The 22818-nt window shown below is 41.1% G+C and overlaps 1 protein-coding gene across 2 annotated transcripts in view; it reads left to right on the forward strand.

Moving 5' to 3' along the window:
* hps1 (HPS1 biogenesis of lysosomal organelles complex 3 subunit 1) overlaps positions 1 to 22818 on the forward strand; it is a 42837-nt gene that overhangs the window by 14417 nt on the left and 5602 nt on the right. Inside the window, exons 4-14 of one of the 2 annotated variants that reach the window (XM_072557194.1) lie at positions 159 to 267; positions 5827 to 5987; positions 7202 to 7304; positions 7986 to 8055; positions 9586 to 9641; positions 10896 to 11057; positions 12207 to 12389; positions 12957 to 13024; positions 14236 to 14367; positions 17552 to 17616; positions 19848 to 19990. In XM_072557194.1, the coding sequence (XP_072413295.1) occupies positions 159 to 267; positions 5827 to 5987; positions 7202 to 7304; positions 7986 to 8055; positions 9586 to 9641; positions 10896 to 11057; positions 12207 to 12389; positions 12957 to 13024; positions 14236 to 14367; positions 17552 to 17616; positions 19848 to 19990 (1252 nt within the window). The remainder of the gene's footprint in view (positions 1 to 158; positions 268 to 5826; positions 5988 to 7201; positions 7305 to 7985; positions 8056 to 9585; positions 9642 to 10895; positions 11058 to 12206; positions 12390 to 12956; positions 13025 to 14235; positions 14368 to 17551; positions 17617 to 19847; positions 19991 to 22818) is intronic. The other variant, XM_072557195.1, reaches the window with a different exon arrangement.

Raw genomic sequence — 22818 nt, forward strand, 5'->3', positions numbered from 1 at the left:
GTCTTGTTGATATTGTTTTGTCTGAATAGCTGCCATAGTATGTTAAGAAGAGTTCATCCTTTCAACTTCACATATTAAGACATTTGCTTGATTCCTTCCAAGGGGTTTGCTGTACCTTTCAAATGCTCTCTTAATGAGGCCTTTCTCTGCCTTCTTAGGTTGCGGCCGCAAGATACAGAGCAACGGATGAAAGTTTGGAAGATGTTACAAAGTCTGCTAATTACTTACAGCCACCTGAGAGAGGAAGACCAGAGTTTCCTTGTGGAGGTGATGCAGCATTGCTGTTATTAGTGGCATTTTGGAGAAGATCTATTATAAATGAGCCCCTCTGTTGGCCAAGTGGTTAAATGTCTTCCACTGGGGAAGGTAGAGCTACACTGGCTAGAAAGACAGAGTTCTAATTTCCAAACTGTGTTGGATCAGGTAACGTTGGCGAAACCAAGGTGTAATATGATGCCCTGTGTGAGGGTGGGCAGAGTGAAGTTTGGCTGAGATCTATAGGAGAACCTGAGGACTGCACATGCTGGAGATCAGAGTCAAAAAGTGTGGCGCTGGAAAAGCACAGCAGGTCAGGCAGCATCTGAAGAGCAGGACAATCGACATTTCAGGCATAAGCCCTTCATATGACATTCCTCATGAAGGGCTTATGCCTGAAATGACAACTCCCCTGCTCCTCGGATGCTGCCTGACCTGCTGTGCTTTTCCAGCACCACACTTTTTGACAGATCTATAGTTGTATAGCTAGCTAACACCCTGTCAGAAATCCATTGAGCGGTGGCTATTATGATGTCATTGATTCCAGTTTACTACCTGTTCCTGGTTTCTTTGAGAGTGTGAGGCTTCTTGAACTGCTATGACTCTTGCGATAATAGGTTTCCACAATGGTGCCTTGACTTTGTGCGATTGTTTGACTTACAAGAGAATGACTTGCCTCCACAACCTCTTTCACCATCTCACAGTTTTCCAAGATAGTTAAATCCCTGAAGTATTTTTGCACTGTAGTCACTCTTATGATTAGATTAGATTAGATTACTTACAGTGTGGAAACAGGCCCTTCGGCCTAACAAGTCCACACCGCCCCGCCGAAGCATAACCCACCCATACCCCTACATCTACCCCTTACCTAACACTACGGACAATTTAGCATGGCCAATTCACCTGACCTGCACATCTTTGGACTGTGGGAGGAAACCGGAGCACCCGGAGGAAACCCACGCAGACACGGGGAGAACATGCAAACTCCACACAGAGAGTCGCCTGAGGCGGGAATTGAACCTGGGTCTCCGGCGCTGTGAGGCAGCAGTGCTAACCACTGTGCCACCGTGCCACCCACATGATGTAGGACACAAGGTAGCTAATTTGTGCCCAGCAAGCTCCCAAAATTCAAATGTAGATAATAGCTTAGTTCTTCCGATCTGTGGATGTTTGGAGACCAAATGTGTTCTAAAAGATGTCAACAGAACCTCTCAGAAGTCCCAGAGCGCTGACTATGCAGTAAGTGCCTGGAAAGTTTAAAGTTCTGGTAGGCAGTTATCTGGCACCTGGAACTTTGTGATAAAGTCCCCAATCTGAGTTATAGTTGAAGACTTTGGAGTATTCTCATAGACCTCAGGAGTTGGCCAGAAAAGTTAAAGGATTGAAATCTGCTCTAACTCAGAAACTGACTCCTTCCTGCCTCTGACTCCTCAAAGACTCACACTGACCCCCAACCATCCATGACCCTCACACACATTGTCTGAAACTTGGATACCTAACTCCCCCACCTCAACCTCACATCTGACCCCCTCCACTTTTTCAAACGTTTACCCATCAGTGCTATGTTAGGACCTTTAAATGTGAAATACAGCATCCACTTTTGTGAAAGGTCTTGTGGTTGCTGCGATGATCCATTTTGCTGCTTTCTGAGTGCTTTACTGGACAAAGTTGGTTATAAAGACTCTTGTCTTCGAAGTCTGGCCAGAAATTTCATAAAAAGGTAAATGGATAACTTTCTGTGTATACTGGGATTCCAACCCAGATTAAATGACTCAGGACAATTTTTTTAAAGATGTTCATTGAGCGGCAAATATTTGCCAGGTCTCTGGGGAGAATTCCCCAACTCATAAAGAACATAAGAACTAGGAACAGGATTAGGCCACTCAGTCCCTTGAGCCTGCTTTGCCATTTAATATTATTATGGCTGATCTCACCTTGCCGTCAACTCCAGTTTCTTGCCTAATTCCCATAACCTTTTAACCCATTACCAATTAAAAAGCTGTCTATCTCCTCCTTATTCAGCGTTCCCGTGTCGACCACATCCTGGGAGAGTGAATTTCACAAATATGTGACCCTTTGAGAGAAGGTTAAAAATCACACAACACCAGGTTATAGTCCAACAGTTTTATTTGGAAGCACTAGCTTTTGAGGCCTCTATAACCTGGTGTTGTGTGATTGTTAACTTTGTCTACCCCAGTCCAACACTGGCACCTCCAAATCAAACCTTTGGGAGAAGTAATTCCTCCTCATCTTTGTTTCAAATCTGCTACTCCTTAGTGTAAAACTATGACCTCTTATTTTAGATTGTCCCACAAGGGAAACATGTCCCCTACATTTACTTTGTCAATCTCCTTTAGTATCTTATGTGCCTCAATTAGATCTCCTCTCATCCTTCTAAACTCTGGGAAGCGTGGCCCTAAACTGCTCAAGCTCTCCTCATAATACAAATCTTTCATCTCCGCAATTAATCTAGTGAACCTTCTCTGAACTGTCTGCAATGGAATTAATTCTTCCTGGAGTAAAGGGATCAAAGGTCTACACAGTACTCCAGATGTGATCAGACCAATGCTTTGTACAATTGTACCAGTACTTCCTTACGTTAATACTCCATTCCTTGCACAGTAAATGCCAAAATTCCATTTCCCTTCTCTATTACCTGCATGCTAGTTTTCTGACACTCATGCACAAGGACGCCCAGATCCGTCTGCGCAAAGCATTTTAACGTTCCTCCCCGTTTAGGTAATAATTCTTCTGACCAAGCTGGATGACCTCACATTTATCCAAGTTCAACTCCAGCTTCCAAATTTGGCCCATACACCTAACCTATCCATATCCATTTGTTTATTTCTTCATTGCAGCCTACCTTCCCACCTATTTTAGAATCATCTGCAAATTTGGCTTCAGTACATTCTATCCCTGCATCCAAGTCATAAATTATAAATTATTGCACAGCCTGAGGACCAAACCTGTGGTACCCCAGTAATTACAGCTTGCCAACAAGTTTGCCAATCCTCCATCCAAGCCTATTACCTTTTGTGTAGTGCCTTATCAAATATCTTCTGAAAATCCAAATATACTACCTTTATGGGACCCCCAGTATCCACTTCGCTTGTTACACCTTTGAAGAGGTCTAGCAAATTAGTCAAACACGATTTATCCTTCATAAAACTATGCTGACTGTCATAGAATCACATTTTGACTTTCCAACTGCCCTGTTCCAGAAGTTATTCCAACAGTTTCCCAACAATAGACATAAAACTGACTGGTATGAACTTTATACTGTCTGCCTCTCTTTCTTTTTGAATGTTAGCACTTTTTCAATGCATTCAAACCTTTCTTGAATCCAGGGAATTTTGGAATATTATTCCTATTGCATCAACTATACCTGATGTCACTTCCTTTAAAGCCCTAGGATGTAAACCATCAGGCCCATGGGACTTGTCTCTCTTTAATCCTTACACAGGTCATTCTGCTGTAACGTGGCTTTTGTTAATGCAAATTTGCTGTAACGCGATTGACGAATTGGGACACTGTTTCTAAAGCGTGAACTTTTAAAACATGTTGGTTGTAATGCGATAACATTGCCAACATTTTAAGCGCTGTTTCTAAAGCACGATTTTTCTAAATCATGGGTTTGCACAAGAATGCAACCATCGCGTTATCGAAGAACTACCTGTAGTTTGATAAGTAGTTTTTCAGTGGTGATGACAAATGTTTTAAATTCTTCCTTTTTTATAACCTCTACATTATCTGTTAGTGTTGAGTGAGGTTTCAGTGTTCTGTGCTGTGAAAATGGAGGCAGATATTGCTTTCATATCTCTGCCGCTTTTGTGTTCTCTAATATTATGTGCCCAGTTTCATCCTCTAAGGGACCAATATTCACTTTAGCTATTCTCTTTTTATATATTATAGAAGGTTTTGCTATTCATATTTATATTTTGCACAAATTTTCTTTCATAATTAAACTTTGCTCTTTAAATACTTTTTAATAACCCTTTGTTAGTCTTTAAAAATATCCCAGTCTTCCAGCTTAATCTTTGTAATATAGAATGCCTTAGTTTTTGCCTTTATGTAACCTTTAACTTCTGTGCTTAGTTGTAAGCACTTTCTCCCCCTTTTACAAATTTTCTTCTTCCTGGAATATATTTTAGTTGGGAGGAATTGAATATCTCCTTAAATATCTGTTACTGTTCACCAACCGTCTTGTTGTTTAGTCTTCCTGCCTAGTCATCAGGGCAAATTCTGTCCTCATGCCTGTATTCTAGGTGGCCCTGATTTACAAATGCTCATGCTTACGAACGAGATCTCACAGTAATGTTAATTTTAAGTATCCAACATGTGAACGCTTGCTTATACTTGTGAATGGCTATATTATACTGTACTGTGATCTGACTTGTGTACGAATTAACTTACGAGTGTAGTCAAGAATGGAACCTGTTCATAACCTGGGGACTGCCTTTTACAGTCTTACAGCACGAAAGCAGGCCCTTCGACCCAACTCGTCCATGCTGACTAGATTTCCTAAAAAAAAACACTATTGTGGGACTAAAGCTTCTCGTCCTCAAGCTGAATTTGAAATTCCATCATGCTTCTCTCGAGCATCATAGAATTATAGAATCCTTTACAATGAAATCATTTAGAATCATAGAATTATAGACTCCCTACAGTGTGGAAGCAGGCCATTCAATCCATCGAGTCCACACTGCCCCTCCGAAGAGCATCCCACCCAGACCCACCCCTCCTACCCTTTCCTGTACCCAGCATTTCTCATGGCTATTCCACCTTGCCTGTACATCACTGGACACTACAAGCAACTGAGCATGGTCAATCCACCCTAACCTACACTTAACCTATCATTTATTAATCCCATCTCATTACACGATACTAAATCCAAAATAGCCTGCTCCCTGGTTGGTTCCCTAAAACATTGCTCTAAGTAACAGTCTCTCATACACTCCTTGAACTCTCCCTCAGGGCTACCCTTGCCAATATAATCAGTCTAGTGCATGTGCGTATTAAAATCACCCACGCTTGTTGACAGACCTTTATTACAAGTCCCCAATATTTCCTGGTTTATATTTTGTCTTCTGTAGAACTGCTGCTGTGGGATCTATGGATTACTCCCACCAGTGACTTCTTTTTCCTGCTATTTCTTCTTCAAAGTAATGGCATTGGATGTTTTACAAACAACTAGGAGATAGATTTAATATCTCAATTGAAGGAATGCCTATCTAACAGTGCAGCACTCTCTCAGGGACGTGAGACATTACTCATTGTCTCATTCCAGGCACTGTTTAATGATGCTAGGAATGTTTGTTATTTCTGCATGTGTATGAGATCACTATTTGATCTGGCTATGTCCTTCTACCATTCTTCTCCCTGCTCTCACCCCTCTGTGCACTGGAGGCTTACTGTCCAGAAAAACACCAGAAAGATGAAGTTCTGTTTAAAATGTGGAATTAACCACCGAGAGTGAGTGATAGTGTTTAACAATGAGGGATTTGCAGGAGAAGAAGTGGGGCAATAAGAGAAACTCTGTGCCAATAATGACTCAGTATTTTCTTTCATTAGGCTGTGGAGCGACTGATCCACCCTCAGTTGTGTGAGCAGTGCATTGAGTTCTTGGATCGCCAGGTAGTCCAGCAGATAAACAGTAGTATGGAGCGGGCGAATGAGGAGGTGGTGCACAGTTTTATCCTAGTACACACCAAACTCCTGGCGTTCTTTTCAAGGTGATGTGTTTTGTGGCAAAATTGCATTCTGTCTTGTTTTAAAATCAAAATGCTTGTTTCCCCAATGACTGAGAGGCTTGTTTTAGTGATTAGCTGAACTGCACAAAGCTGGAGAAACCTTCATTTGTCTCTACCTTGTTTGTAGTTGACTGATTGTATCCATGGTCTCGGTAGGGAAATTATTTTGGGCTTGTCACGCCTGGATTAGGAAGGAGGTAATTGGCAATATTTTCTCTGGTTCATTGTGCTCAGTTACTCCTGTTTAATGTATATAGCTGTCAGGTGTGAGAAAGGATTGGACCCTGCTGAGGTCCCAATACATGAGCAATCCTAAGACACTTCATGTGCTCTTATATGTCAATAACTCAGCTATATGAATAACAAAAACATGAAAAACAGTCACTTAAGATGGTCTGGTGATCATCTGTTTAACGCGACCCAAGAAAATATCCAATGCCTTGAAAAATGTCTTGGCGTAGGGAAAGGAAAAAAAAGAGTGAAAGGTATCAGTGTCTTGTGAGGATCTATAAATATCCACATGGTATACCACACATTTTCTTTGAGATTGTAACCAATAGTTTGTATTTTTAAAGTTTTGTCAGTTAAAGCTTCTGTTTTCTCTGTACTCTTTCAAACTTCATGCAAGAAAGCATATGAGTTAGTTTGATAACACAAATTAAATTGAATGATAACTGAATGGGGAAGCAAGAGCTTTAAAAGTGTTAACTTTTGAGATTACCTTTAAATCCGCCTTCTGAGATATACTAACATTTGAATAAACTTCTGCTCATCGTTTGGTATTTTTGTTGCCCCCAGCATCCTCTTTTGACTCTAGGGGTGTGATTCCACCTTGTCTGGTAACTCACCCACATGGTCTGTTTCTAACCACAAGCGTAATTGGGTACATCTCAACCAGGTCACTGTGATGCTGTTCCACAGTCCAACATTCCAATTAAATTCCCATCTGAGTATGATGTATGCAGACTCCAGTAAGTGTTGTTGAATATGTGAACATTGGTTCACTTTAGCCAAGTATTATTCTTGTATCTCCATGTTTAATGGTCATGAATGCTCACTGAGTTTTGTACTTAACAACTGGCAGTAATGTAAGATTAGTGATTCAAATTCAAAATGGATACTTAATATCTTATCACCAAACTTATTTTTTCCTAGAAATACCTACTGACTGTCTTATCTATCCATCCACTCCACAGTCGTAATGCCAGTTCCCTGAGAACTTCAGACTTACTCTTACTTGTTCTGATTGCACAAGATCTGTACCCAAGTGACAGCGACTTAGAGGCACAAACTGTCGAGGTAGGGCTTCAGTCTGTGATCGCTAAGTCTCTTCATGAATTTGGTAGCGGGGTAAAAATACAAAATTCAATAAGTACATGCCAACCAATCTTGCAGTCTGTCTTGTGAACCCGCACTATCAAATCATAGTAAATTCCTAAATCAGGATGATGCTTAAGTTCCAGGAGCTAATGGAATGCCACATTTGAATTTACTTCCCAAATGTTTAATTGTATGAGAAGAAGTGTAATGGTGAGTTCTGTGTAATTCATTGACCTTTCAGATAAGGTTTTCAAATCCTTTGGGCTTTGATCACTGGAAGTTCCTCTGGCAGATGCCGTGATGGCTATGCAGTGCTTTTGATGTCAAGGTCCTGTTTTGGTGAGAGATGGGGCCCACAAAGTCACTGGCGTCTTGATATTTAATTGGGGATCTCACTGCAAAAGACCACAACTTTGACTGGTGTGAGCAATGGTGCAGTGGAGGAGGGGGGATTGCTGGGGCATGCTTTTGTGAGGTTGGGACGTGCCTGGCCACGTTCAAGACTGACACGAGGTGCCCAGAATAAAAAGGGTCCTCTCCCTCAGAACTAAAATTCCCGGCCGTAATGACACTCAATAATCCAGAAAAAATATTTTTAAAATGTCTCACTCTAAATGATGATAATTTAATCTGCTAGTCTGATACATTGCTTGCTCATAGGATCTGGAGAATGCCCCAGTAACTGAAGAGGTTAATGCTCCTGAATTGTCACTTGGTGCACATGAAGAAGGTATGTACAGATCAACCAAAAGAACAAAGCTGCATCAGGACCCTGTCTCTACTTGCTGTGTTTTGCTGTATCTTAATTATTGAAAGGGGATCCTAACACCCATTTCACATTTTATAAAAATCAGTTATTTGCAGAATATTCCTTTAAGTGTATCAAAACTGAAACATAACCACCAGGCTGATCCTAGAGATAACATTTTTTATTCCTTAATGGGACGTGGACCAGTATTTGTAATCTATTTTGAATTGTCTTTGAGAAGAGAATGGTAAGCTGTTTTCTTGAACTGCTGCAGTTCATTTGGTGTAAGTAGAACCACAGATCTGAAAGGGGGGGGGGGGGAATTCCACGACTTTGACCCAGTGACAATGAAGGAGCAATGATATATTTCCAAGTCAGGATAACATAGCTTGGGTGGAAATTTGTGGATATGGTGTTCCCGTGTATTTACTGCCCTTGTCCTTTTGGATTGTAGTGCTCATAGATTTGGAAGGTGGTGTCTCATGAGTTTTGCTTAATTTCTGCAGTGCATCTTGTAAGTGGTACACGTTGCTACTACTGAGCCTTGATGATGGAGAGACTGGGTGCTTGTGGATGTGGAGATAATCAAGTGGGCTGCTTTGTCCTGGCTGATTCAGGAATGTTATTGGAGCTACATTCATCCAGGCTGGTGGGGGGTATTGCATTACATTCTTGACTGCACCTTGGAGATGGTGGATAGGCTTTGGACAGTCAGGAGATGAGTTCCTAGCTGCAGTGTGTTTAGTCTGTCTAATCACAGCTTGACTGGTGATATTTTTGATGAGTGATTATTAACATTGGCTGTATGTCAATGAGGAGCTGAACAGGAAAGAAAAGTGGTGCTAAAATATGTCTGTGAGCCTGCACTGTCGCAATGTTCACCATGCCCAGTAATGCCTGTGTAGGTGATAATTATCCTGGTGACCAGGGATGGCAATCCGTATGATATGTTTGTCGCAAGCTTGACATTTTTTATCTAGGATAAATTATTTGATGTAAATTATTAATCTTCTAGTGCATCTTGCTGCCTGGGTCTCTCAATTAGAGTCAAAGAGTCATACAGCGTGGAAACAGACCCTTTGGTCCAACTAGTCCCTGCTGACCATGTTCTCAAACCAGACTATCCCACCTGTTTGCATTTGCCCCATATCCCTCCAAACCTTTCCTGTTCACATACTTATTCAAACATCTTTTTTAAATGTTGTAACTGTATCTGCATCCACCGCCTTCTTTGGCAGTTCATTCCACGTTTGAACCAGTCTCTGTAAAAACAAAGTAAAGTTGCCCCCTCGTAAAGTTGCCCCCTCGTGTCTATGTAACAAATGCTGCATGCAATGAAAATGCTGCTTTCTGTGGAAGAATGCCTATGTAAAGTCTGTATATCACGGATTTTTACTTTGTCTCCCTTTAAAACTATTTAAATTACTTTCCTCCTCTTTAGCTGTTTTGTTCTGATTGTAATTATATGTCTGTTCAGATTGTTTTGTTTTCTTCCCTCCCCACCCGCTTCAGAAGACTCAGTGGAGAGCAGTTTGTGTACATCCCAACTCACCAACTCCGTTATCCAGGTAGGCAATAGGAAATGACTGTAGCCCATCTAGGTTTGAACCTGACACGGTGTTTCTCTGGTAAGGTCGTAGGGCAGGTTTTTAAGTCTTTGTGAATTGAGTGTCTCTGTTCCTGTCAGTGGGTAACCCCTTGAATCTACAGATAGTGGTCATTTACAGGTATTAAAGTAGAAGTTTTAAATGATATAGGAACACAACAAAAATGTTTCAAGTTTGAAATGGATGAATTAAAAAGAGCTTCAAAGTGATATTTTGCTAAAAATCTTAGAATGCTAATGTTGCTGTAAGAGATCTCTGTGAGAGCAGCTTGTTTAGCTTTTAGTAAGATCAAAAGCTAGAACACAGCCTGGGGGGATGCCATTAGGTTTTCCTTTACCTTTCAATAAGCTCATCCATTTCAAAATTGTCCTGGTGTAGCTGAAACCAAGGCAAATAAGGTTATTGGTTTAAAAACTGAAAGAACTGCGGATGCTGTACATCAGAGACAAATTAGTGGAAAAGTTTAGCAGGTTTGGCAGCATCTGAGGAGAGAAATCAGAGTTAACATTTTGTGTCGAGTGACCCTTCCTCAGTTCTGATTAACTCTGATTTCTCTCCACAGATGCTGCCTGACCTGCTGAGCTTTTCAGCAACTTAGTTTTTGCTTCTGATTTACAGTATACACAGCTCTTTCGGTTTTTATCTACTCTTCTTGGTGGGTTGAAAAGCCAGCTTAAACCCTGCAGGACTGACTACAAACAAAAACTGTAAAGGCGAATTAAGAACAAGGTGTAACGTTGGGTAAATGTCGATAGTAGAGCTGTGGAGTAAGGCACCAGGAGAAGGATTACACTAGGGCATCACATTGTTTGAATCTGAACAAAATTTGTTTCTAGAACATGAGATCATGGGAGGGTCATGTCACCCGAAACATCAACTCGGATTTCTCTGCAAGGATGCTGCCAGATCTGCTGAACTTTTCCAGCAAGGTTATTGATTTGACTACTGATCTAACTATGTTAGAAGTTGAGCTATTGTAATTGGTCTTTGCGTCCTAAAGCTAGGAAACCAAAGACAGCCAAGGTTCCTGCTGCTAATTGTTGTGGAGTGATTCCTGATAGAAAGCATGTTATACAAGTTAGTGTCTGGGGTCATTACTATCTGAAGCTACTCACCAATGTAAGGTGTTGAAGCTTCTTTTTCTCTCTGAATGCTGGCTTTTCTGTTTGGGAGAATGTGATCTTCACAGGATAATGCCCTGTTTCCTGAATTCAGGTTGCAGAAGAGACCCAGCAGCCATCACTTCTTTCAGGGAGTTCTGCCCCCAAAAGAGTTTTCCTTGATGCCAGTCTAAAGGATAATTACTGCCCCATGATGCCTCACAACATGTACTGCTTGTCCCTCTGGCCTGGGATCTCTCTGGTTCTGCTTACAAAGGTGAGAATAACATTTATATTATATCTAGTTTACAGCATGTATTATTCATTTCTTGTTTGTGCATCACCACAGTGAAACCATCACTCCAGCTTTAAAATTCGTTGTTTCAATCACTCATTCTGATGGTAGATTCCGGTCTCCTAGTGCCATTTAAACACATTTTTTCCTGTTTTGATTGTTGTGCACCATTGTGGACTCTCTAACCATTGGGAACAGTATTTATCTACTTATTCCCCCCCTTCCATAATTATAAACAATGATGAAACTGCTCCATAACTTTCTCGAGCCTAACCTAGACAGCCCTCATTTCTCAAAGCACTCTTTGTGTTTCTTCATAGTAGGCAGTACCTAAGTAAATCTGCACCTATCCTCTTTATTTTCTCCCAAGTCCTTTTTATAGAATGGAGTCCAGTCTGTGCTCGATATTGTAACTGCATACTTATACCACTAGATGAGGATCCTACACCAGGAACTACAAAGCTTTACATTGATCCCTATGGTCTAATTAATGCAATATCACGTGAGAATCACTCGTTTTTATGGAAAAACCTGTAAATGAGGTTAAAAAAAACAGTCAAAATCTGGAAGCAAAATATTGGCTTTTGTTGGTTCGAAAGGGCTGTAGCTGAAAATAAGCTTTCCTACCTTATGAGGAAGGATTTTATCTTTCGCATTGATTATTGAGGCTCCCTCTAAACATGTGAATGGAGATTGGATAAATCTTTTACAGAGAGAACAATTGATATGCGAAAATGAAAATAATTGCTGTGTAAATCATTTATTCTTTTCTCCCAGTTGAGAGCAGCAGGCTCTAAGAGTCTATAATCACGACAGTTCCACTTTGAGGTGAATAGTCTACTTTATTAATTAATTTCAATATGTTTTGCACTGTTATGTGGAGTTCTTAGTCTTCGTTACAAAGTCAGGTGTTTCCAATGATGGCTTTGCCCTTAGTTTATGGATCCACGGGTTGAATTTGTCAGAGCAGCATATAGCGTAACGGAATGACACGGGCTGAAAGTGCATCTACAAAGAATGTTTCTATGTGACTTGTGCAAAATATGCCTGCATACTTCCAACAGCTCCTCTGTCTGATAGCCAGATTATTTTATTCTGAGTATATCTGTGTATGTTTTGTTTTTTTACCAGCAGATGTCATCCAGTCATGTTGCGGTGTCTCTATATCAGCTTTTGGATGCATTCAATGTTCTAGAGGCCAAGCTAAGTGATGGACAGGAACTGGGCCATTCTTCACGGATTTACCCTAACATGCCTGACCTTCGACAGAGGATGGAGAAGTTTGTAAAGGCTGTCGGAGTCCAGAAACGTCAGGTAAAGTTGTGGAGTAATGATCAGTTATTGCAAAATCTTGGTGTAGGGCCATAGTGCAGGTCAATGTCAAGTTCAAGAGTGTGTCCAAACAAAAACAATGGTTGCTGGAATTCTGAAATTGACACAGAAAATGCTGGTTAAAACTCAGCTGGTCTCGTAGCATCTGTGGAGAAAGGAAGAAAGTTAGTGTTTCAAGTCAATTAACTTTTCTTCCAGACCAAAATGCTTCCAGCAATTTCTAGTGTTTATGCAAGAGCAAGCAGAAAAACAATCTTAACAGAGCAAGCGTTTGTGGCTGGGTAACCCCAAACTAAACTTCTCTGACTTGTCAATGTAGGAGAAAAGAATGACAAATGTGAGGTAAGAATTTGTACAGTTTGAGCTTCTTCAGAAACCTGTGTCATATTCTGCTAATCCCCCCACTATAATCTGTTAATACTCTGGTGTTCACTGACAGTACTGTAAGAATTGCTATTGATCTCTTCAATCTATTCAAATTGTAATTTTTGTACTATCTGCGCCAATACATTGTTAAAGATACTCTATGCTTTTCAATGTTCAATTTAGCTGCAGTCTGCTTGGTTGGACTTCAAGAACAAAGCATTTTCCAAACCTGATGCTGGAAGTTCTCAAGAGTGAGTATGAATGGAAGGGAACTATCTTTAGCTGTGTCCTTTTAAATATCATCCATTCCAACAGTACTCAAACACTTTGGGTGATGATTTGAATGCAGAAATAGACTCGACACAAGGTGTTTATATAGTCCTGTCACATTGAATGCTAATCAGTCATATGGCCTTCCAAAGAACTAAGCCAAATCCTGCCTCCACCTATTGTGCACTTTCTAGCAAGCTCACTGACTAGTGGTAAAGATTAGAGTGTGGTACTGGAAAAGCACAGCAGGTCAGGCTACCTGATGAAGGGCTTATGCCCGAAACATTGATTCTCCTGCTCCTCAGATGCTGCCTGACCTGCTGTGCTTTGCCAGCACTACACTCTGGACTCTGGTCTCCAGCATCTGCAGTCCTCACTTTCTCCTAGTGGTAAAGATTGTCAACTTTGGCATTTCTCCATTTCTCTAATGCAAGGTACTGAGGCTAATAGTAGTAACCCTTTGATGTTGGTCCAGATAGTGATATATTTCTCTGTCAGATATTATGTGGCTTGGAGGGGAGTTTGCTGATAGTGGTGTTCCCATGTATCTGCTAACAGCGTGCTTCTGGTTGGGGGCAGTCCTGGGTTTGGAAGGTGCTGTTACAGTTGCCTTGTTGAGTTTCTGCAGTGTACCTTGTAGACAGTATTCACTGTTGCTACCTTGCTTCAGTGGTGGAGAGCGTCTGTATTGAAAATGGGGGATCAATCAAACATGAATGGTGTTGGCTTTTTTGAGTGTTATTGTAGCTGCACTCTACAGGCCAGTGGGGTGAATTTCAACACACTATTGACTTGCGCCTTGTAGATGGTGGACATGCTTTGGGAAACAAGAGGTGAATTACTCTCTGGAGAATTCACAGCCTCTGACCTGCTTTTGTAGTCATAGTATTTATATGGCAGTACAGTTTTTGATCAATGTGTAAACATAGGATGTTGATAACAGGGGACTCAGCAATTGTAATTGCCGTTAAACATTAACTGGAGGTGGCAATATTCTTTCTTGTTGGAAATGGTCATTGCACTTGATTGCTGTGAATCTTATTTACCACTGAATAGCCCAAGCCTGAAAGTTGTCCAGGTATTGCCACATATGGATATGACTTGCGTCAGTATCCGAGAAATAACAAATGATATTTTAGTATATCCAAAATGTTTTTTTGTTCTATCTTGATGAATATTCATTGTTTTGCAGACTCTTACAAGCATGTCGGAATGTGAAGAGCCAACTGTGCTTAGTATATCAGCAGTACTTCCTGTTGAAACCTGCAGGCGACTCTCAGCATTTATCTCTGAACCTCCAAACCAAGATACTAAAAATTGTTCAGTACGTATTCCTGTGAGTAGGTGGAAGGATGGAGTTTTTTAAATTCATGGGATGCCGGGCTGGCATTTATTGCCCATCCCTAATTGCCCAGAGGGGTGTTAACAGTCACCCACGTTGCTGTGGGTCTGTAGTCACATGTGGGCTAGACCAGGTAAGGATGTCCTTCTCTAAAGGACATTAGTGAACCAGATGAGTTTTCCCAACAATCTACAATGGACTCGTGGTCACCATTAAACTCCGTAATTCCAGATTTTTATTGAATTCAAATTCCATCAACAATAGGATTCAAACCTGGGTCTCCAGAACATCACCTGGGTCTCTGGATTAACAGTCCAGTGATAATTTCACAAGGTCATCACCTCTCCCTCGATAGATTGACTTTAGTGCATGCTGGAGACAGATTGATCCCTTTCCTATAGTAGCACCCAATTGAGGACTTGAGATGATTTCAGAAAATGGAGACCGAGGCTTGAACTGTTGGAACGTTCAACCAGAACCTGTGATAAAATCACTTCATTATATTCTCTGTATCTTGCATTCATAGATAATCTTGTTTTATTTTGTTAATAATTGACATTCTGGGTTCATGATGAGAAGTAATGAAAGAACTTGATTAGTAATGATTAAGATTAACCTAAGATCAATGCTGTGCAGTTTTTATTTGTTCTTACTTTTAAATGCCGCCTGATCACATAGCTGTCTCCTTAAAGCCTTGTGATAATACATTATTGTGGTGCTCTAGCAAGACTGCCCTGATTCTAATTTCTCAGCGCCTTCCTATCTCAACACAATTAAATATTGTCATATAACTTGCATTTGTTAACTGAAAATTTTCGGTGATGAACAAAATACTCCACAAAATGCTGGAATTATGCAAAATGGGCATTGATGAAGATGGAATTGGGGTGGATTTTAGGAGACCTATATAACATAACCAATGGCTATTCTGTTGGATGTGAGTTTGCTCGATGAGCTGAAAGGTTTATTTTCAGACGTTTTGTCACTATAGTAGCTAACATAATCAGTGAGCCTCTGATGAAGCACATGAGTTATGACTCACTTGTTCTTTATATGTTTAGGTTTCCTAAGGTTGGTGATGCCATTTCCTGTGATGGCGTCATTTCCTGTCCTTTATCTCATAGGGTGGTAAATGGGGTCCAAGTCAATGTGTTTGTTAATAGAGTTCTGGTTGGAAAGCCATGCTTCTAGGAATTCTCGTGTTTGGCTTGTCTCTGTTTGGCTTGTCCTAGGATGAATGAATTGTCCCAGTGGTGTCCTTCCTCATCTCTATACAAGGATACCTGAAGACAAAGGACGCTTGACAATCATTTTAAGCTGAACAGACTACATTGAGAAAGTGAATGTACTGCTTGCAGATACCGACATTTACCAACAGGTGGCAATAGACCTGACCCCTACAACTAGAGAACCGAATCACAGCCCTGCTCAAAAACCTTCAGAAATCTGGAGAATTAAACAAGACAGGCTTCCAAAAAATGAAATCAGATGGATCCAACACACAGCGCTTCTACGGATTACCTAAAATTCACAAACCAGGAGCCCCCCCCCCCCGACCCATAGTGTTGCTACCTGGAAAACCAATGAACAGATTAGCCAAGGAATTACACCAAAGACTAAAACACTTAATAGAAGACTCAAGCCACTCCATTCACTCCACCCAAGAATTCCTGAACACGATCAAAGACACTGAGATAGGAGAGGATGAAATAATGGCATCTTTTGACGTAACAGCCTGTTCACATCCATCAACCTGGCCAAAGAAACACTGACTACACTATTAGAAGAACCAAGACACATACACCAAACACCACACCTTCATCAGCAAGGACAACATCGTCAACCTAGTGGACATATGCCTTACCACCCACTTCACTTTCAATAACAAAACTTACAGACACACTAACAGAACAGCCATGGGATATTCAATATCAAGATTCTTAACAGAGACAGTAATGCAGATACTCAAACAAACAGCACTGCCAATCATCTAACCCACACTTTGAGTCCACTACGTGGATGACACGTTTGTCATCAATAAGGGAAACAAATTAGAGGAACATCCAAGACCATCAGTAATATCCTTATTGGCATAAAATTCAGTAAAGAAGAGGAAAACAACAACAAACTGCCGTTCCTAAATGTCACAGTAGAGCGAACGGCCAGTAGGGAACTTCAAACCAGCGTCTACAGGAAAACAACACATACAGACCAAATACTGAACTACAGGAGCAATCACCCCAACACCCACAAACAAAGCTGCATCAGAACATTATTTCAACAAGCCAGCACACACTGAGGAACTACGAAATGCAGAGGAAAATCACCTATACCATGTATTCAAAAATAACAGGTATCCAATGAACACAATCTGCCAATTTCTCAGCAACAAACACAAACAAGCAGATACAATGCGTCCAGAAACCCTAGCCACTCTCCCCTACATCAAAGACATCTTGGAAATGACCGCCAGACTACTCAGACCCCTTGGCATCATGGTAGCACACAAATCCATAACACACTAAAGCAGCAGCTAATGAACTTGAAAGACTGTATACAGACAACAAGCAAAACTAATGTCATTTACAAAATACCGTACAAGGACTGTAACAAACACTATATTGGACAAATAGGCAGAAAACCAGCCACCAGGATATATGAACATCAACCAGCCACAAAAAGACATGACCCACTCTCACTAGTATCCTTACATACAGATGAGGAAGGACACCACTTCGACTGGGACAACACATCCATCCTTGGACAAGCCAAACAGAGAGACACACAAGAATTCCTCGAAGCATGGCATGTCAATTTTGACCCCATTTACCACCCTCTGAGAAAAAAATGCAGGAAATGACATTACCACAGGAAATGGCATCACTAACCCAAGGAAACCCAAACACATAAATAGAACGTGGGTCATAACACCTGTGCTTCACCGGAAACTCACTGATGATGTTACCTAGTATGGTGACAAAACATCTGAAAATGAACCTTCCAACTCAGTGAGCAAACTTACATCCAGAACCTCAACCTGCACTGCAAATCTCAAGACTTGGGTATTCTGTTGTTTGATTTGGTGCAGTGAGAATGTGTGTGTGGATGTGTATATTTGAATCACATGGGTTTTTACATTATGGTGAAGTCTCTTCTGTCACTGCAGGGAGAAGCTGATGGACTGGAAGGATTTTCTCTTGGTCAAGAGCAAGAGGAACACTACAGTGATCTCATATCCTTGTTTGGCAATAATTATCTGTTAGAGAAAACTCTTTTCTAAAAAGAATTGTTTTAAGCATAATCTCTTCCATATAACAGGTTTAATTGCTGATCCCTGATTAGTAACTTGATCTCAGTTAGGCTACGAGTTTGAATGGTGACCCTAAAGCTAGGTCTGGTGAGAGGAGAGGTGGAAAGGATGGGTGGGATGCTCAAGGTAGCAGTGGGGTGGGTAGTGTGAGAGCAAGAATTAACTAACTCTTGGTCACTACTTGGGGCCACTTGCAGTACATCACCGGCGCAGACTGGGATGGGCATGGGCCCCCTGTGACACACCATATAGCCAACTAATCTTCTGGGGTTGCAAATGACATCAGTCACTCAGGTGAGCTATCATAGGACTACCTACACCTGTAAAACTAGCCAAACAGTCAATGTCTTATAATCTTTTGTAATTACAGCAGTGATTGAGCAATTTGGAAGCTCATGTATGTACCAGAAATTAACAGGAAAACCTTCCTTTCCCAACTCTGTTCTTAATTTATTTATTCCAGTGTTGCTTTACTGTCTCCTCATCTTGGGCACTCTGCTGCTAAAGTTACAAGATCTACAAAGCACTACTCATTGGAGAAACTGAAGAATAGTGAAAAATGAACCTAAATTCTGTGCTCTGCAGTTTTATTTGTTCTTACTTTTAAATTTTACCTGATCACAAAGCTGCCTTTAAAGAGCCTTGTTAATGAGATGCTGTAGCAAAAATACCTTGATTCTAATTTCTCAGCATTGTTCTATCTCACAACATTGTTTTTGTATTTTATGCCCACGTCCCATGTTTTTATTTCCATCTTTCTGAATCACCATCTGACACTCTTTTATGCTGCAAGTGAAAATATCTGCTGTTCAGCTGCAGCCCAGAGTAGGCTTGAATTGCCCACTATAAAATGTTCTTGGGTGATTTAATCAGTCATTTTAATTTAGCGATGTCTTCCAGCTATCCCTCTGCTCTATTTATTTAAAATCTTTTTCACCTCCATATCATCATTTCTTCTTCTTCCCCCATGTGTCGCTTGGTAAGAAGTGTGCAACTGAATGAGGCATCCCAGGGAACACAAAGTTTCAAATTGTTGTGATGAATTGGCTGAGGCACACAATCATAGGCTGAAACATCTGCAGTGGGAGTGGAGAGAACAAACAGGCCTTGTTTTTTGCTCTCATCTACATTATACTTACTCGTACTGGAGTATTTGTGTTTCCATATGGGGGAGGACAGTTTGATACCACAGTGATGCTTACAGATGGCTGTTCAACGCTGTGCCTATCGGGAAAGAACTGGATCGTGGGTGAAACATTGGAAAGTGGCTCCACCTGTGAGATTGTACTCTACTGCCTTCTTGAGAGAAAGAAAATGTGAGGAAGCCAGTTCTAATTCTCACTTTGAGATACCTCCCGTCACTTGGCCAGTAGAACCAGTAAGAAAGATTTGTCATTGAGTATCAACTGTGCTCAGTGAGTTACACTCGCTCCTGAGCCAGGTTGAAATCCTACTCCTGACATAATCCATGCTGACACTTCAATGCACTAGGCAAAAGTGAGGACTGCAGATGCTGAAAATCAGAGTCTAGATTAGAGTGGTGCTGGAAAAGCACAGCCAGTCAGGCAGCATCCGAGGAGCAGGAAAATCGATGTTTCGGGCAAAAGCCCTTCATCAGAACTTCAGTGCAGTAACTGAGGAAGTACTGTACTCTTTGAGATCCTAATTTGGGATTGGCACCCTATCTGCTCCCTTGTGTATAGTTTTAAAGATTTGGTGCACTTTTAGATGAACGGAATTTCTCACTGGCATCCTGGCTGCTACCTTACCCCTAACCAACATCGTTGAAGCAGATTGCCTGGCCATTATCATATTGCAGCTTCTGGGAGCTGGCTGTGTTCAATCAGGCTGCTATATTTCCTATATTACAGCAATGTCTACAGTCCAAAAACACTTCATTAACACTCCATTGTGTCATCCAAGGTGATGAAAGGCATGATATGAATATTAGTATTCCTTCCTCTCGTGCTTCCTACTGAACCATGTTGAGTTCAGTTATTATTTCAGAAAATTGAAGCTGAACCATGTTTAATTGTCTTTAACACTACTGTTTGGTAAAGTTTGAATCTCGTATTCTGTCATTACTACTTTTGACATTACTAGTATTGTGAAGCCTTTAATTCCTCGAAGTTTTCCTTAACTTGGGATTATACCTATCTGAAAGATTTCCCAGGACTCATTCATTTTATCTATGTGGATCGGACTGTTGGTCAAATGATTGCACCTTCCTTAAATGTATCAGAAAAATCCACGGAGCTGGGGAAAGGACCATTGGCTTCATTTATCAAAAGCAAGGTACACCTTGGAAAATGGGCTGGAATCATACAGCATAGAAACAGGTCCTTCAGCCCTCCATGTCTGTGCTGACCCACAAACACCAAACTATACTACGGTCGGTTCTGATATAATGCGATAGTTCCTTTCTTGTGCAATCTTGCGGTGTAAGAAAATCGCGCAGTCGCCGCACCATTTAAGCTAATGGGGTTGGAATTGTATTATAGCCAATATAGGTAAGAAATATTTGTGTTCTACAAATAATAGTCTAAACTCTTTAATCACATTAAAGCCAATTCATTTTGAAGAAACATTCATTATAGCAGAACCGACTGTAATCCCCCATTTACCTGTATTTGGTCCATGCCCTTTGTTCCTCAGTACTCCCTATGAACCTACAATTCATTGTGTACGTCCTTCCCTTATTAGTCATCCAAAATGCTTACCTCAAACTTATGCTATGCTTTGTGATGGGCAACTCCAAGGTCATTTTTGGGAATTGAAGTAGTTTCAGAATGTATGATTAAATAAAGAGTAGCATCTACTACAATGTTCATTAGCTGAACACTCAGATAGACACCAGTACCAGATCACTGCTTTGTTTTTCTACTTCACTGTCTGCTCTCTTATTAGCAAGGGGTAACACAGGAATTTTATTTTGTTCATTATTTTAGGACCTGAACTGAGTTTACTCATTTCAAGGTACAAAGTAGTTTCAATTCTTACTATTATTCTGAGCTGGGTTTGAAAAGCCAGTGTCATTACAGTACTTGGTTCCCTCAAATTAGTCGGAATTAAATAATCTCACAGGTGTTTTCCCATTCATTTCCTGTTTGAAAAAAAGATAAGGAGATTGTGGTAAATGCTGCTAGAAGCTCTTTTCTGAAGTGTGACTGCTCATGTTTGGTTTAGATTAATGGCCGATAGCTTTATTGTCATCATGAATGAGAGAGAAATCACATAAATATTTAAATCAAAGTTGGGACCCTGCAGCAATTTTGAGTTTCTTCTGGCTAGCAAATGCTGTTTGTAAATCTTTTCAACGTAGAATTGAATATACAGATAGTGATCCTTACTGGGACCACTGCAGGTTGCTGTTCAGAGTATTCAATACAAGTTATGTTTCTGATGTTGTTGTTTCTCAACGCCTTTTTGAATATTATCACTCTCCTGGTCAGCTTGGCTGTCCATAGGGCAGCATTTGATGAGCTGCCTACTGGTGATGATTTGATATTGGCAGCTTAATAATTAGGCACATAAGTGGCATTGTTATGTGGTCTCAGTTTTCCTGCTCATTATCTACCTGATGTATCTGCAAAGTGGAATGATCCCTGCTCACTCATCTCCTGTGTTGCCCAGTTATGGGCTCTTGTGTTTATTCATTGTCAGAGTTCACCCTGGAGCTTTCAGTGATCATTGTCAGTGGGCTTATTTTGGTACTTCTACAATTAGCAGTAGTAATGACTACCCAATGTTATGTAATGTCTTGCTGTGCTTATGCACTTTTAAACTATCTTGAGATTACCTCAGTCTTCAAATGTGGTGACATATACACAGGCTCCCCATTACTCTTTGATAGCTCAAAGGGCATATTCATTTAATCGGTGCCAGTATTAACACTCATAGAGTCATACAGATGTACAGCATGGAAACAGACCCTTCAGTCCAACCGTCCATGCTGACCAGATATCCCAACCCAGTCGAGTCCCACCTGTCAGCACCCAGCCCATATCCCACCAAACCCTTCCTATTCACATACTCATCCAAATGCCTCTTAAATGTTGCAATTGCACCAGCCTCCACCACTTCCTCTGGCAGCTCATTCCACACACTTACCACCTTCTGTGTGAAACATTTGCCCCTTGGGTCTCTTTTATATCTTTCCCCTCTCACCCTAAACCTATGCCCTCTAGTTCTGGACTCCCCGATCCCAGGGAAAATACTTTGTCTATTTATCCTATCCATGCCCCTCATAATTTTGTAAACCTCTATAAGGTCACCCCTCAGCCTCTCGCTCCAGGGAAAACAGCCCCAGCCTGTTCAGCCTCTTCCTACAGCTCAAATCCTCCAAGCCTGGCAACATCCTTCCAATAGGAAGGACACCAGAATTGCACGCAATATTCCAACAGTGGCCTAACCAATGTCCTGTACAGCCGCAACATGACCTCCCACCTCCTGTACTCAATACTCTGACCAATACAGGAAAGCATACCAAATGCCTTCTTCACTATCCTATCTACCTGCAACACCACTTTCAAGGAGCTATGAACCTGCACGTCAAGGTCTCTTTGTTCAACAACACTCCCCAGGACCTTACCATTAAGTGTATACGTCCTGCTAAGATTTGCTTTCCCAAAATGCAGCACCTTGCATATCTGAATTAAACTATATCTGCCACTTCTCAGCCCATTGGCCCATCTGGTCCAGATCTTGTTGTAATCTGAGGTAACCCTCTTCGCTGTCCATTACACCTCCAATTTTGGTGTCATCTGCAAACTTACTAACTGTACCTCTTATGCTCGCATCCAAATCATTTATGTAAATGACTAAAGGTAGAGGACCCAGCACCGATCCTTGTGGCACTCCACTAGTCACAGACCTCCGGTCTGAAAAACAACCCTCCACCACCACCCTCTGTCTTCTACCTTTGAGCCAGTTCTGTATCCAAATGACTAGTTCTCCCTGTATTCTGTGAGATCTAATCTTGCGAATCAGTCTCCCATGGGGAACCTTGTCGAACGTCTTATTGAAGTCCATATAGTTCACATCTACTACTCTTCCCTCATCAATCCTCTTTGTTACTTCCTCCAAAAACTCAATCAAGTTTGTGAGACATGACTTCCCACGCA

This window comes from Chiloscyllium punctatum, chromosome 38, assembly GCF_047496795.1.
Source record: "Chiloscyllium punctatum isolate Juve2018m chromosome 38, sChiPun1.3, whole genome shotgun sequence".
Lineage (NCBI taxonomy): Eukaryota > Metazoa > Chordata > Chondrichthyes > Orectolobiformes > Hemiscylliidae > Chiloscyllium > Chiloscyllium punctatum.